General features: G+C 45.8%; 1 protein-coding gene across 1 annotated transcript in view; it reads left to right on the top strand.

Annotated features, from left to right (window-relative positions):
• The window catches only part of ST8SIA1 (ST8 alpha-N-acetyl-neuraminide alpha-2,8-sialyltransferase 1), a 149596-nt gene that overhangs the window by 47899 nt on the left and 86254 nt on the right, over positions 1 to 15443 (top strand). The window contains exon 2 of the mRNA XM_004448656.3: positions 1143 to 1287. Within this exon, the coding sequence (XP_004448713.2) occupies positions 1143 to 1287 (145 nt within the window). The remainder of the gene's footprint in view (positions 1 to 1142; positions 1288 to 15443) is intronic.

The following is a 15443-nucleotide window of genomic DNA, read 5'->3' as shown; positions in this document are numbered from 1 at the left end:
GCGGCAGATGCCTGGATGGCTAAGAGTAATGTGACAGTATCTATCCTTTATCCTTTCATACAATAACTTGTATGAAATCCTCTTCCTGTATGTTTTCAGAGAGTCAGACACATGAAAAGGTCCTGAGGCCAGCTTGGAAGCACAGTAACTTTCCCCAGGCCACAGAGCTGGGAAGTGGCAGAGTCAGGATTCTAGCCTGGGTCATCCTACTCTCCTGCCACCTCCAGCTCTTCTGGACCAGGGGCAGCGAAGGCTATCAGAGGAAACTGGGCCGCCCACCATTTGGAGGGGCATTTTAGGGTGTTTATGTCAGCAATTTGTTGTATTCACAATAAACTCTTTTACCTGCAGAAGTTCAATGAGTAAACAGAATGGGTTTCTGGCAGGTTTTAAATTAGACCATGTCAAGATGGCCCTGTGGCCTGGTAGCAAGGCTGACCTTTGAGGTGCGAGCCGAGTAGCCCACCAGCCAGCCCAGAAGGGGGATGGTGGTGTTAAGGTGCTAAGGGAGTGAGGTCCCGGAGGTCACTGTGCTCAGCTGTGTCAAGCACTCCTGAGCCTGCAGAGAAAGCGAGAACCCCAAAGACTGTGTTGTGGGGCATGGAGAAGGCAGGTGGCCTCGCCCCTGTCTGGAATCCCATCATGCATTTCATTGTTTCAGAGCAGTTGTGCTCTAATCTTGTCCCCAGTTTTGGGGCACATTACCCTCCTTTGGACCATTCTCTGCATTCCCTGCTATGTACAGCTCATGTAAAGTCCTTCCTCGCTGAACTTCACCACCTGATTGTTAAATGAGGAGAAAGATGCATTTCCATGAACTCCCCAAGTCTTTCCTGGACCTGGATGTCTAAACCAATCCATCAGTGAATCTGCAGTTGTCATCATCATTTTTGCCTTTTGATGTATTTCCACTGCATCTGCGAGCTGATGTAACTTTCTTAAGCTCTTGTTTTTAATTATGAAATAGTCTAGTCATGCATTCAGATGGCTGGAAGAGTGAGTTAATAGTAGTGTAACCGCCCTGGAGACGCTGATGTTTCAGGGCGCTGGCACCGAGGGAAGGCTGCACAGGTCTGAGGAATGACAAGTGAGTCTCTGCCCACGATACCTATGCTTCTCACTGTCTCTCTTTTCTCTCCTAGGAAACAAATGGAAGATTGCTGTGACCCCGCGCATCTCTTTGCCATGACTAAGATGAATTCCCCAATGGGGAAGAGCATGTGGTACGATGGGGAGTTGTTATACTCATTCACCATTGACAATTCAACTTACTCTCTCTTCCCCCAGGTTGGTATATCGTTTGTTGCCTTTTGTTGTGATTTCTTATATTTCTTGATATCTCAAAGAGAAAAGATAATTGTCTGCCTAACCAGTTGGAGCTCTGTTTCATCTCCTTTCTTCTCTTCATAATTTTAAGTGTTTTTCTTTCTATCTGTCATTTTTCCAGGAAGAAATCACAAGATCTTTTTATGCAGGGGAGGAAATAGGATACTATAGAGTTGTACTTTCCCTGTCCCTTTTGACCTGAATTCCATGACAGTGAGGGAAGCAAGCAAAGAATGGTCAAGGAATTGTTGAATTCCAATGTCTTGAGGTTGGCTGTGGAATGATCTTAAGAATATGTCATATTGGAATGTTTTCTTAAAATGCCTGTTATTCTCAGTGAGTGGGGTGCCATATGGTCAGAAATTTGCTTCTTACAGCTTTTGAATGATAACTCTGTAAGAATGTAACCCTGTAAGAGTGGAACCCTTCTTATAGCTTTTGAATGATAATAACCCTGTGGTTAGACTACTAGGAACTGGGGAAGTGGTGGATATGGCAGAAATGTGTTCAGTTTGACCACTTCTGAAGTGGTCTAAATCAAGCTTTGCTTATTTAAAGTTTTCTCCTTGGCTTCCTGAGCATTGAAATAAAATGTTTTACTAAAATATATCCAGTCAGCAATTGGGGTGAAAAGGAAATATTTGCTCTAGGGAGCCCAACTTAGGGAGAGAGATCTTAGGTGAAATCGCCAATTGCGAGAGAATGAGGAAGGAACCTTAGTCTCCCCAAGTCTTCCAGCCACTCTTGGTTTGGCTGGATGATTGTGCAGAGGGAGAATCCTGAATCAGAGCTGGAACGAGAGACTGAATCCGTCATGAATCTGTGTAATAGCCGGAGGGTTTTTAAAGGAAGGGTCCCGTAGAGCTGAGGGACAGGCTCTAACAGATCCAAATTCCCACATGGTATGAAGTACCTGCATTTTCTGACTCGTTCTTAGATATTTTAGTCTAATTTAATCATTGTCGAGTGTAATGATAAGATTTTGAGTTTTAAATAGGAAATAGAAAATTTAACTTATTGCTAGCATCCATGTACTTCCTCTCCTTCATTTGCCTTTGGGAGCCTTCCTAGCATCAAATAAATGCCTGAGTCACAAAATGTAGGATTCGCTTTTGTCTCTATCTCTTACTAAGTGCCTTGGATAAGTCACTTAACTCTTCTGAGCCTCAACTTTCTCATCTAAAACGAAGAGAGCAGCACATGTCCTCTCTACTTCCCACAGCTGTGGTGAGGACCCACTTAGAGAAGCAGGTCAGTATACCTCGTAAACTAGAAAGCATTGTGTAAATGTTGTCCTGGTTCTACACCGCATCCTTAGCCTGAGAAACGAAGAATTTAATTTTTATTAGTCAGGGTTTAAGGCAGGGACAAAAACCATCCAAAATATTTTTTGCAGAAAGATAGCTAATATAGGGGATTAGGCACTTTAAAAAAATCATTGAAGAATGGAACAGTGGAAGGCAGTTGATGCTCCTGAAATTGCCAAGTTCAGGAACCCACTGCCATGTCTGTGTGTCGGCATCCGGAAGTTCTACCCTCTGCTGTCAGCACAGAGTCACCAACGCCTCCAGCAGAAAGGTGGCTCTGACACACCTTCTTCTTCCAGATGTCCCTCAGGTGCGTCTGATAGGTGAAGATTAATTTGTATCCAGAATGCGAGCTGCAAAGAAGTCCAAGAGGGGTTATTCTTTAACTTCCGAGATTTCGAAGGCTAGCAGAAGAAAGATTGAGCAAGGCAACCTGCAGTTTCTTTTCTACACAAAAACTGATATCAACTAGCTATGAAATGAAGGAGAGATAAGGAGAAGCTCATCACATAGAAGCATGATAAAGGAAAACCAAAATAGTGCTTTTAAAGATGAGCACTTTCAGTCATACTAACCTACTTCTTTGTTCTAGAAACTAAATTTGAAAAATAGAGACGTTTAAGGAAATATAAGGCAGCCACCCGACTTATCTGTCAGTTGCAGCAGTAGGATACTAGGAAACATTGCCTCTTTAAAGATGTGCAAATGAATTCTGTGCCTATTGGTGCCAGTTACAAAACCAAGGAAACTTCCCTGAATAATAAAGAAGAAAAAGGTTCTTTCTGCAGGGACCAGAGGTAGTTACTTCATTGTGTGTGTGCTGGCATTACAAAAGGCTCGGCCAGTTCAGGGAGTCGATTTTTTTTTTTTCAAGCTATGCATGTTTTTTCTCTTGAGATTCTGAAATGACGGACGCATCCACAGAAATCCTGGGAAATCAGTTTGCATCACAAAAAGAAAGGTTATTTCCTATTCCTGTTGTTATTTCTTAGTGTTTCTTAGTTTCTCGCTTGTGGCTAGGAAACTGATGTGCCTCGTTCAGCTCCCTGGGGAAGGAAGTGGCGGGATGAGGCCGAGATGCCCGAGTGGTGGTCCAGGGTCCCCAGCGTGGACAAAGCCTCCATCCTGTCTCTGAGTTTCAGTAAAAGAACGCCACGCTGCTCATTCGCGGGCTCGGGTTATGCACCTGTTTCTTTATATTTTTCTCCTAAATGCGCAATAAATATTAACCACCATTATGAGTGTTGTTGTTCCTTTGCCTGCTTTTCTTCTGTTTTTTTCCAAGGCGAAACACAAGAAAGAAGACGCCCCGTGTGTTGTGGAATGTTGCGGGCCCCTAGGAGGGTACGGTTGAGATGCTGCGTGGAAATGCCACATGACTCTTCTAAATGACAACTAGTGGCTTCTCTTTGGGTCCTCCCACGGCCTCCCATTGCCTTAGCATCAGCTGTACTCCATTCTGCCTCATGTAACTGTTATCTACGTAACTGTAGTTACATAGCTACAGCTTACCCTTATCTACAATCCTTTCTCCTTATTTCACTGCCCTGTTCTGGGGAACAGAAACAGTTTCTCATTTTCGTGCCCAGTGCAGTGCTTCCCACTTAGTGTGCTGCCCATTCCCAGCCTTCTGTGTTGCTGAGGGTTCTCCATGTCCCCACTGGGGCTGGACCACTTTAAGAACGACAGGAGACTGAGCGTGACATTTTTTTTGCAGCTGTTTCCAAATGGCTCTACAATTTTGGTGAAATAGTTGTTGATTGTTAAGCATGAAGGGCAGAATTTTAAACCTCACATGGCTTCTTTAGGATCTGCAATGTGTGTGTCAGTGTGTTTGGAGGCAACGGTGTGATGGAAAGTGTCCCACTTTGGGGGAACCCTAGGTAGGGTCAGCTTCTTTTGTTTAGGCCAAAATAGAGTTTACTCAATAATACTTCCAAACCTGAGACCGTGCAGGCATCCAAGGGACAGCTACTGGCTAAGAAGGAAGAAACTGTACAGTGGCAAGGCAATTTCTTTCATTCCTTCCTCAGTCATTTTTTTTTTAATTTTTAATTTTGTCTTCAAAAAATTTTTAGATCGTAGTAAAGTCACATATACCATATAAGGGACTCCCAGGGAACCGAGAGTGCCTGCCAACTACAAGCAGGAGAATCGCATCCATCAACCATGTGGGAACTAAGCCCCTTCATGATTTAGAGGTGGAGTGGATTTCATCATCACAGGGTCCACAGGATGGAGGAATAAAATATGGATTAGAGTGGACTTACTGGTATTCTGCTATAGAACTGTTGTGACTCTAGCAATGGAAGAAATTGTATCATTGATGAGGAGACAGTGGCCACGGGAGTTGCTGAGGGCAGGGAGAGGGAAGATGAGATTTGATATGGGGGCATTTTTGGAACTTGGAGTTGTCCTAAATGATATTGCAGGGACTGATGCTGGACATTATATATCCTGCCATAACCCACTGAATGGACTGGGGAAGAATGTAAACTATAATCCATGTGGTGCAGCAGAGCTCCAAAATGTATTCACAAATGCAAGGAATGTACCACAACGATGGAAGAAGTGGTTGATGTGGGCAGAGTGGGCGTGGGGTGGAGAGTGGGGTATATGGGAACCTCTTACTTTTTTTTTTTAAGATTTATTTATTTCTCTCCCCCCACCCCAGTTATCTGCTCTCTGTGTCCATTCGCTGTGTGTTCTTCTGTGACCACTTCTATCCTTACCAGCGGCACCGGGAATCTGTATTTCTTTTTTTTGCGTCATCTTGTTGCATCAGCTCTCTGTGTGTGTGGCGTCATTCCTGGGCAGGCTGCACTTTCTTTTGCGCTGGGCGACTCTCCTTACGGGGCACACTCCTTGCGCATGGGGCTCCCTACACGGGGGACACCCCTGCGTGGCAGGGCACTCCTTGCGTGCATCAGCAGTGCGCATGGGCCAGCTCCACACGGGTCAAGGAGGCCCAGGGTTTGAACCGCGGACCTCCCATGTGGTAGGTGGAGGCCCTATCCATTGGGCCAAGTCCACATCCCCTCTTATGTTTTTTAATGTAACATTATTTGTGATCTATATATCTTTAAAATAAAGACAATTGGAGAAAAAAGAACACCCATAGAAGAAATGGAAAAATTTCTTTTGCAGCTGTTTGGGAGAAAAAAATAGTATGTAAATGTGCAGGCCATAGGAGCATATACAATCACTGGAGTTTCCCTCTGCTTTTGGCCTTGAACTCCCTAAGTGACCCACACTGGAAAAAGTGGAGGGGGGCGGGGCACCAGTTACATTATTTTCATTTCTATAATGGGAAAAACCGGTTTCTCCGAGGGAGGCAAAAATTATTCTTTGCACATTGCTTCAAAATATTTGCCCACTGTCATTAAATAATTTAGATAATTTACCCTATTGTTCTTGGCCAAAAGCCAAAGTTAGAGAACTATACAGGGGATAGAGTCTAGAGACATGGATTCTAGACCAAGCCATAAATGTCTAGGATGACATTTATGATACCAGACCAACCACATGATCATTTTCACCCTGAGTGTTATCTGATCTTCATATGCCAGTGTTATAAGAAACAAAGGCAAATGATATTATGGGTGTAAAAGTGCTTTATAATGACTGCACTATAAAAATATATGGTAATTTAATCACTTATTATGTGTATAAACATTCACGACAGTCAAACATTTCCTTGGCATTTGGTAATACCAGGAACTGATTTATTAGAAAAAACAACACTGGAAATTTAATTTTCCAGGCCAATGAATGGTGAGAACAAACGAATCTGTTTAGTCTGAGATTTAGGGACATACAAAGTAGAGAATGCCATAGACTACCAATTTTATACATCTGTCATTATAGTTGGGTAACAATCAAGATAAACTAGAGTGCAAATATGTAAATTATTAATTTCCAGTGGAATATCCACTATTCTTCACATTGCTCTGAAAATGAGGAGATGAGGAGGATAAATCATCAAGTACTTCCAAATATCTATCTTTGTAGAGAAAGGAAAAGAAACGATTTGCAGGGAGGTAATACAATGGAGTAAGCCCATAGCAGAGCTATAAGAGGTCTTGTTTTCCAAATTTAGAAATAATTAACAATTAAGATCTTTCTCAAATGAAAATTCACAGGATGTCTATGGTTGAGAATAAAATGAAATATAAACGTAAGGAGTGATCTGTATTGCCATGGTGTAGATCTTTCTAAAGTATTTGACAGTGTGTAAAATTCAGTACAAAGACTGATTATGGCCAAGGCTTCTAGCTTCCTGGAAACAATTGAAAAAAATGCATGACACCAATTACTACTAGGTCATATCTCATCCCTTAAGTCTGACAGGAGTGATAAAATTCCCCAAAGGTGTTAATGTTCCATAAAACATTTTCTCCTTAGGTTTGGTGACATAACTGTGTGTGTGTAGAAAAAGCTGGTATATCTTTTTTTTTGCTGCTGCTGCTGCTGGTAAAGGTCCAGGGGTAGAAAGAGGGAATTTCCATTCTATTTTGATATAGTTTTGAGCATTAATCTGGGAAACTGGAAGTTTCTGTTTCATTTCTGCTATTAATATGCTCGTTAGCATTTCTTAACTCTTATCAGGGGGTCTCTTAAATGCATACAGTTACACTCAATTAACTTAGAGAGAGGTAACCATATCAATACTGAATTTTCTCTGGCTTGATTAATTTGGTGAGGGAATAAAGAAATACAGATGAGCACAGAGGATGGTTTCTGGATTGTTTGTGTGAGTTCATATAAATTCACTGTGTTACATCCACGTTACATCCGCTAACTGCCCTTTCCATCCTTGGATCTCTTGTGAGATGGCTCAGTGTCCTTGTCACCACTCCTGGACTTGCTGACCATAACCTTGTCATCTGCAGGGTTCAGGACACCCCGGGAGATTGGAGGGACCAGTCCTAAAGCTAAACTTGCCCACCAGGGCGGGGCAAGTGTTGGGTGGGGGTAGGATGAGGGAGCGATCCCAGCCGTGAGGGCAGAAAGGCTGCCCGGGCAGTAGCCTGCGAGGAGGATTTAGGGCCTCGCCACAGGCCATTGCTGGCAACATCCAGAAGTTAAGGGGTAACATGGTGTGCTCAGAGTGTGCAGAACCCAGAGATGAAAAATGGGGGAGAGTCATCGCTGAGGTACAGCTAAAGAGCAGTTGGCCACAACTCCCCGGCCTCGAGGCTGGAGGATTTTGGCAAGTGGCAGCTGCCAAGGTGTGTGGCCTAGAAGAAGGCAGGGGGCCCTGGCCTTCTAGAACTCTGGACCTGAACCTTCTATCAAGGCAGGGGTTCACGTAGACCAAGTGTGTGTCCCCAGCGTTACAGGACAATTAGGGGCTGTTCTTGAGAACAGAGTTGCAGCACAAGCACAGTTGTAGAGTGGGGATGCGTGGGTCATCAGGAATCCGGATGGACAGCCTGGGACTGTGCATTGAAAATAAGACAGAAGCCAAGCTGCCAGAACTGCGCCTCAAAGCCAGGGCCGGAAGGGCGCTGGTGTGTAACCCGAGGAGGGTTCTCACAGCTGTGGGTCTCCACACGCAGACTCTCTCTGCCCAGGCCCGGATGGGCCTCCGTGGCCTGCGACTAGGTCGGAACCTGCAGGAGTCCCAGGCGTGGCCTCAGGACGAGACAGAGACTCGACACGGCGCAAGAAAGCTATAGAATTTTTCAGACAAAAAATATTAGGTCAAGGCCTGTGACGGCACGCAGTCCAGAGGGAGCAGAAGTTGAGGGAAGGAGAGAATTCGGACAGATTGTTCATTAAGAAATTAGCCGCTTGTCAGAAAAACAGGTGAGTGGGTAAGTTTAGCAGAGAAATTTAGGATAAGTGGGGTGTAGGTCAAGATGGGTTCACTGTAAATGAAACAGAAGCGCTTTTTGAGGATAAGAGAACATTTCATGCCCCTAAAACTATTACAGTGTTATGGATAGGGCTAAAGGGCGTTTTGATATTTGTGAAGATTGCCTCTCTCATGTACATTCCTTATTTTCCCCCGTTGCCTCTTCCATCCTTTTCCAAGCACCAATGCCATTGTGCCTAGAGGTCTGTGATCGTCTTTCATTTGGACTTCTTGTTTTGTTTGTTTTTTAAAGATCTATTTATTTATTTCTCTCCCCTTTCCCCCCCCACCCCAGTTGTCTGTTCTCTGTGTCTGTTTGCTGCGTCGTCTTTGTCCGCTTCTGTTGTCAGCGGCACGGGAATCTGCGTTTCTTTTTGTTGCGTCATCTTGTTGTGTCAGCTCTCCGTGTGTGCGGCGCCATTCCTGGGCAGGCTGCACTTTCTTTCGCGCTGGGCGGCTCTTCTTACGGGGCGCACTCCTTGCGCGTGGGGCTCCCCTACGCGGGGACACCCCTGCGTGGCAGGGCACTCCTTGCGCACATCAGCACTGCGCATGGGCCAGCTCCACACGGGTCAGGGAGGCCCAGGGTTTGAACCGCAGACCTCCCATGTGGTAGACGGACGCCCTAACCACTGGGCCAAGTCCGCTGCCCCAGTCGGGCCTCTTGTATCAGGCCTTCTCTCCAGTCCATATTCCACACCACTGCCGGAATTATCTTTCTGCAATAATAATAAATGCAAGTCAGATAATGCCATCCTTCAAGCCCTTGAGTGGCTTCCCATTGATTTTAGGAGAAAGTCAAACACGGCCTGGTCTGGTCCCTTCCGACCATGCTAAGCACTGGTTGCCGAAATGTTCCTTCCCCCTCTTTACTCTCTGCACTGCTGGACTGTGCAGCTCCTCGTCAACATTATGTTCCCTCTTCCTGTAGAGCTTTCCTACACGCTGCCGCTTTTTCTGGAAGACTCTCACCTTTCCTTACCCCGTCAACTCATGCTCATGCCTTAGATCCTGCTTGTCGTGTCCCTTGTCTAACGTTCTTTCAGGGCTCCGAGCTCCTCTCACTTGCACCTTCACAGATTCAGCTCTGGGAGTTTTAGGTGCATGGTTCTCTTTCGCACTAGCTGGGACGCTTTCTGGGGACAGTATTTCATTCTAGGGAGTAGAGGGCTGTGGTATCTCAATGCTGAGGATGGTTGCTGGAGCCTAGTAGATAGTCAATACTATTTCCTGGAATGAATGAACTGACCTGCGTGGTTTATTATTTATAACCAACAACTGTAATCCTGATAGGCCCCATAGACCATGCTTTGGTATAAATATAATGAGATTTTCAGGCCCTTTTCAGAGAGTGGAGGGGGAAATCCTTGCGTGGAAGCAGTGAGCTGGGGAAAGCTTGGAATGGCTAAGACAGTGGAGACAGTCAGACAGGGCCATGAGAAGCCTGGCCGTCCCTGTGACTGGGGGTGGCTTTTGGCTGGCTATGGATCCATTAGGGTCTCAGGTGTTACAAGGAAATCAATCTTACGCGACACCACAGAGGAGCAATCAGCTGCTCTTGCTGAAGATTTAGATTCCCGTCGGGGGTGTCAGCTCGGCGTCTCTGCCTGCTCCCCAGGCAGAAGGAAAGGTGGGAAAGCAAAAAGAGGGTGTGAGCCGGCCTCTTGCCTGCCGAGCTGGCAGCCCCAGGTCGGGGGCCCTGCGTGGAGGCCCTGCTCCTTCTCCCCTTCTAACCCTGAGACAGTCCCGCACCTGTATTCCCCCCAGAGAAAGGAGTGATGTTTGTGTTTGGAAATTACCGCTGCTGTACGGTCACCATCTTTTACATGAAATGACAGCCAGCCTGCTTGTTTTCAACTTATCTCGGCTTTGCTGCTGGAGGAAAACATTTTTTATTCTCCGTATCCCCGTCAGCCAGTATGTTTAGGAAACAAGCCAGATGATAGAGGTCTCAAACCACCTCATCCCAGAGACAGGTGTAACTTTTTAACCCCTTGGAACTCAAAACAACAAAAAGGTTTCAGCCCGATTGTAACACGAAACTAAGTGTGTAATGCAGGCAGTTAGAACAGTCATCTTTTGACTTGGAGTAGGGATTTTTCTGGAAATTAGTAGGGGATGTAAAGTAAGCTCCTTAGACGTCTTTTCCAGATGGTAATCACTTTTCAAGGAAATGGCCTTGTAAAAGAAATAGGTGTAAGCTCTGCAATATTCAGAAGAAAGAACCGAAAAGATCAAACATTTAAGAAATAAACTGAAGTCATTTAATTCTTAATGCATTTTATAATTTCACTGCTGACATTTTATGTCATGAACAAATAGAGATAAGGAAGGATTTCAAAGATGAAGATTTAGATTTAGGGAGATAAGCTGTTGGGTGAGCATTTATAAAACATGAAGTGAAGGCTAGGAAATCTTGAGGTAAAAAGCAAACTGTTACCATACTAATAAAAATAATGGCCAGAAAATGTCACCGGTCATGTTGTGTCTTTCTAAAGAGAGTGCCTAAAGGAAACATTTCATGTTAGAGAATATATTATACCATGGGGGTCTCAGTGTATAGAAATATGCTTTCTCTGTTCCAGATGGTTGAGAGAAGATGTATGAAGGACAGGGGAGGGTACAGATCATAGAGGGACAGTGGAGATGAGTGTGGGCAGGAGGTCACTGGACAGGGAGGAGAGCAGACCAGCGGGGCTACTGGGGCTTTGGTACTTTATAGGGTAATAATAGTTATTATTTGCTGAGTGGTTTGTAAGTGCCAGGCTGGGTGCTTTTTATTAGTATCATCATCCTAGTTCTGTGTGGAGGTACTTTTTGTATTTCCCCCTGTATTATAGATGACGAAGCTTAAGCTAAGGGAGGTGCAGCTACTGTCTCAAGGTCACAGAGGAAGTGACAGAATCCTCTGCCTCTGCCATTCGTGTGCTTACGCGTTCCCCTCTCCATGACGTGGTGGTCGTTTCCACAGCCTGAGCACTTAGAAGACTGGTGACTCATTAGATGCATTTCACACATGATGCGGCGTTTATACATATTATTCTTCCATCTGCCTGCTAAGTTTTCTTTAACGAAGATGGGCCTGGGAAGTCCTGAGGACCAAAGGAGGCATTCCAGAGCTTTCTACCGCCAGCGCCTCTTTGGGGCTTGGCATCGTTTGGTGCACTTGAAAGGAAATTCTTCTAACCTTGAAAACCACCACTTGACGTGATTTTTTTCTCACTGAGTCAGTTAAGGGATATGGGAGCCAAATGGTCCATGAAAGCCTGTTCACTGGAAAAACAACCAGAGGTTCATTCTTTGCGTTGACCTACTGGTAAGTACAAAAAAGAAAAAAAAAATATGTGCATCGCTGGAATATGCAGATACCATGGAACTATCCTACCTCGTGTTAAAGGCTGCCCCAGTTGCAAGAGAGAAGGGGGTGGCACTGATGAGGAGGTGCAAATGAATTTGGCCAAATAAATAGGAAAAAGGTGTATTTTAGTAAAGTTTCAAATATCTTTCCATGTACTAGTTGTGGCTCCATGGCCAGCACATAAGCTAAAGCAGTGCATGGGAAATGCTTATAACTCCTACAAAAGTTTCCTAAGTTGAAAGATATTCCATTTACAAGGAAGACTGACTTGAACAAATTTTTGTTTTAATTCAATGTTTTTGTTTTCAGTTAGAAACATAGATACTTACTCAAATCAATCAGTTTCTGAAAATGTAACGTTTCAGGTCAAATGTGTAGGAAATGTTAATGAGGGAAGTGGAGTTGGCTCAGTGGTTAGGATGTCCGCCTACCACATGGGAGGTCCAAGGTTCAAACCCCGGGCCTCCTTGACCTGTGTGGAGCTGGCCCATGCGCACTGCTGATGTGCACAAGGAGTGCTGTGCCACGCAGGGGTGTCCCCCACATAGGGGAACCTCACATGCAAGGAGTGTACCCCGTAAGGAGAGCCGCCCGCGCGAAAAAAGTGCAGCCCGCCCAGGAATGGCGCCGCACACACGGAGAGCTGACATAACAAGATGACGCAACAAAAAGAGGCACAGATTCCGGGTCTTGCTGACAAGAATACAAGTGAACACAGAAGAACACACAGCGAATGGGCACAGAGAGCAGACAACTGGGGTGGGGAGGGCGGGAAGGGGAGAGAAATAAATAAAAAATAAATAAATCTTTAAAAAAGTGTTAATGAAAATCAAATGTATTAGAGAAAATTCACTGAAAAGTGAGTCAATTCTATTATTTTGTGATCTGACTGCTCTTGTTGGTTGGACCTTACTGTGCGCTAGCCTCTGTGCTCAGGTTTTGCACGCACTGTCCCATCATCCCCAAAGAGAAGGCTGCTCTTCGAGTCTCCATTTTACCTGTAAAAGCAGAGGCTGCGAGATGGCAAGTGACCAGCTCAGGGTCTCACAGCCAGAAGCCCGTTCCAACCTGTGATTCCAGGCCAGAATTTGAACTCAGGCTGCAGAAGCCAAAGCCTGTGAACTGAACCATTTAAACTTTCCCCTCCGCCTGAGGAACACTCCACAGGATGCCGACAGCATGATAAAGCCACTTCCTGGGTCCCCCAACAAGGCAGGTGGCCCAGCCAGCGCGCACTCCGCATCTGCCCGCTGTGGGGGCTACGAGCCTGAAATCACGGAGGCCCGTGCTCCCTCTGGAATCTGTGGGATGACTCCCTGCTCTCGTCCCCGGGGTCTGCCGGCTGTCCTGCTGTCCTTGGCTGGTGGATGCTAGCGCAGCCCTGCCTTGCCTTGCCTCTGCCTTCATCCTTCCCGGCAGGACCCGGCCACACTGATGAGGCCCCCGTGCTTCAGTGCAACCTCGTCTTAGCCGATTACCCCTGGGCAGACCCTGTTTCCACGAGGTCACAGAGGCGGGCAGTCTGGACTTCAGCACGTCTTTCTGAGGGACACAAGTCAACCCACAATACATGATAGGATGAAGAGCTGGGGTGGTGTACAGGGAGATCTTCATTGTGTTGGGTTTTTTAAAAGATTTATTTATTTTTTATTTATTTCTCCCTCCCCCCAACCCCCCACCCCCGTTGTCTGCTCTCTGTGTCCATTCACTGTGTGTTCTTCTGTGACCTCTTCTGACTTCTTCTATCCTTATCAGAGGCATGGGAATCTGTGTTTCTTTTTGTTGCGTCATCTTGCTGTGTCAGCTCTCCTTGTGTGTGACGCCATTCCTGTGCAGGCTGCACTTTCTTTTGTGCTGGGTGGCTCTCCTTACGGGGCGCACTCCTTGCGCATGGGGCTCCCCTACGCGGGGGACACCCCTGCATGGCAAGGCACTCCATGTGCACATCAGCTCTGCGCATGGGCCAGCTGCACACGGGTCAAGGAGGCCCTGGGTTTGAACCTTGGACCTCCCATGTGGTAGGCGGACGCCCTATCCATTGGGCCAAGATGGAAGTGGATGAACTCAGTTGCGAAGGTGTGTTGATAGGACTCAAATTTCTCAAGGTAGATGGAGAGGAGGTGGAGAATATCAATGCTCTCCTGCACCTGGGGCCAGTGTGCCTGGTACAGTTTTTATCTGCTGAGACATTTGTGGTTGTTTAGGAAAAACCTAAGGAAGCGTATCGCCTGACGCAGCAGCTCCACGTCTCCTGAGAGCAGGTGTTTGAGGAGATGACTGCACAGAGGCACAGAGTGAGGTGGGTCAGGTGAGGGGCCACGCGAGTGGCTCTGTGTGGGCTCGGCTAGAGACAGCCACCCGGCTGGATGGGGGCTCTGGAAGAGGCTCCCGTGTGGTGCTTTCCGTCAATTAGGCCAACTTTTTGGTCTCATAAAAAGAGGCAATGGAGTGGGCCAAGACCCCCTACATCCACCTTCCTGGACCTGCTGTCGGGCAAGGATGTGTACGGCAGTGTTGTTTATCGTAGTAAAGAAGTGGGAACCTCTTAAAATCGTCAGCAGTAAGGGACTGGTCAAATTATGAATGGTGGGTACTAAGCTGACATTAAATCATGATGGAAAGGTGTCCCTAATTTATAGTTAAATACAAAAGCAGGTTGCGGAAGTATCGATAAGATGATTCCAGTTCCGTTAGGAAACAAACAGCCAACACTTACTTTAAAGAAGAGAGGCCTTAGCGGCAGGAAACTGAGAAATCACTGAGTAATATCTGAATACCAGTTGATGTTATTTTGAACAGAAATTGGGGAGACTTTCCCAAAGCCATTCCTGGTGCTTTTTGTCTCTTGGACTCTCGAACATTTCACTAACTGCCTTATAAAAGGACAAGTTATTTCTTCTGAGCCTGGTACAGAGAAGGGAGTCTTTCAAGCATTGGTTGAAAATTCCCTAAAACATGTATTTGCCTACATCTCCCTGCATAGCCTAAGATTTACTCTCATTTCTTATCTCCTGCTCTTTGAATAAATGTAAGATTGCCAGAGCCCTGCATGGATTCTAGAGCAGAATATGCAGACTGGCTACCAGCAAGCCAAAGTTTGCCTGCCAGTGTGTTTTGTTTGCCCTTTGTTGCTTAAAAATAACATTTGAACTGTATCGCCAATGTTTAAAAAGGAGGTTTCACATACAAACCTGGATCTTTAGTATCACGTGGGAAAAAACCAGAATACTTGGCTGCACTGGGTGCCCTTGCCCACCTGTAGTCACTGAGCAGCTCTGCATCCTTTTGGTTTGGCCACATGTCCTCTGTTTATCACAGTTACCTTTCATCTGCCTTTCACTCAGTTACCTGCCTGGCTTCTGTAGGCATCTGATTTTGCAACTCCTTTGCTAGACCCTTAACTCAGCTGTGTCCTTACCAGTTTCTCTAATCTTTATGCCGGTAGTCTGAAAAAATTAACAGATTTGCTCCCTTAGCTTAGATAGATTCCTCCAAATCAGGGGCTCTTAACCTTTTTTGTTGCACAGACCCCTTTGCCAATCAGGTGAAGACCACAGCCCCCTTACGAAGTCCACACTATACTGTGTATTAT

Source organism: Dasypus novemcinctus, chromosome 20 (genome assembly GCF_030445035.2).
Source record: "Dasypus novemcinctus isolate mDasNov1 chromosome 20, mDasNov1.1.hap2, whole genome shotgun sequence".
Lineage (NCBI taxonomy): Eukaryota > Metazoa > Chordata > Mammalia > Cingulata > Dasypodidae > Dasypus > Dasypus novemcinctus.
This window is presented reverse-complemented; position numbering and strand designations above follow the sequence as displayed.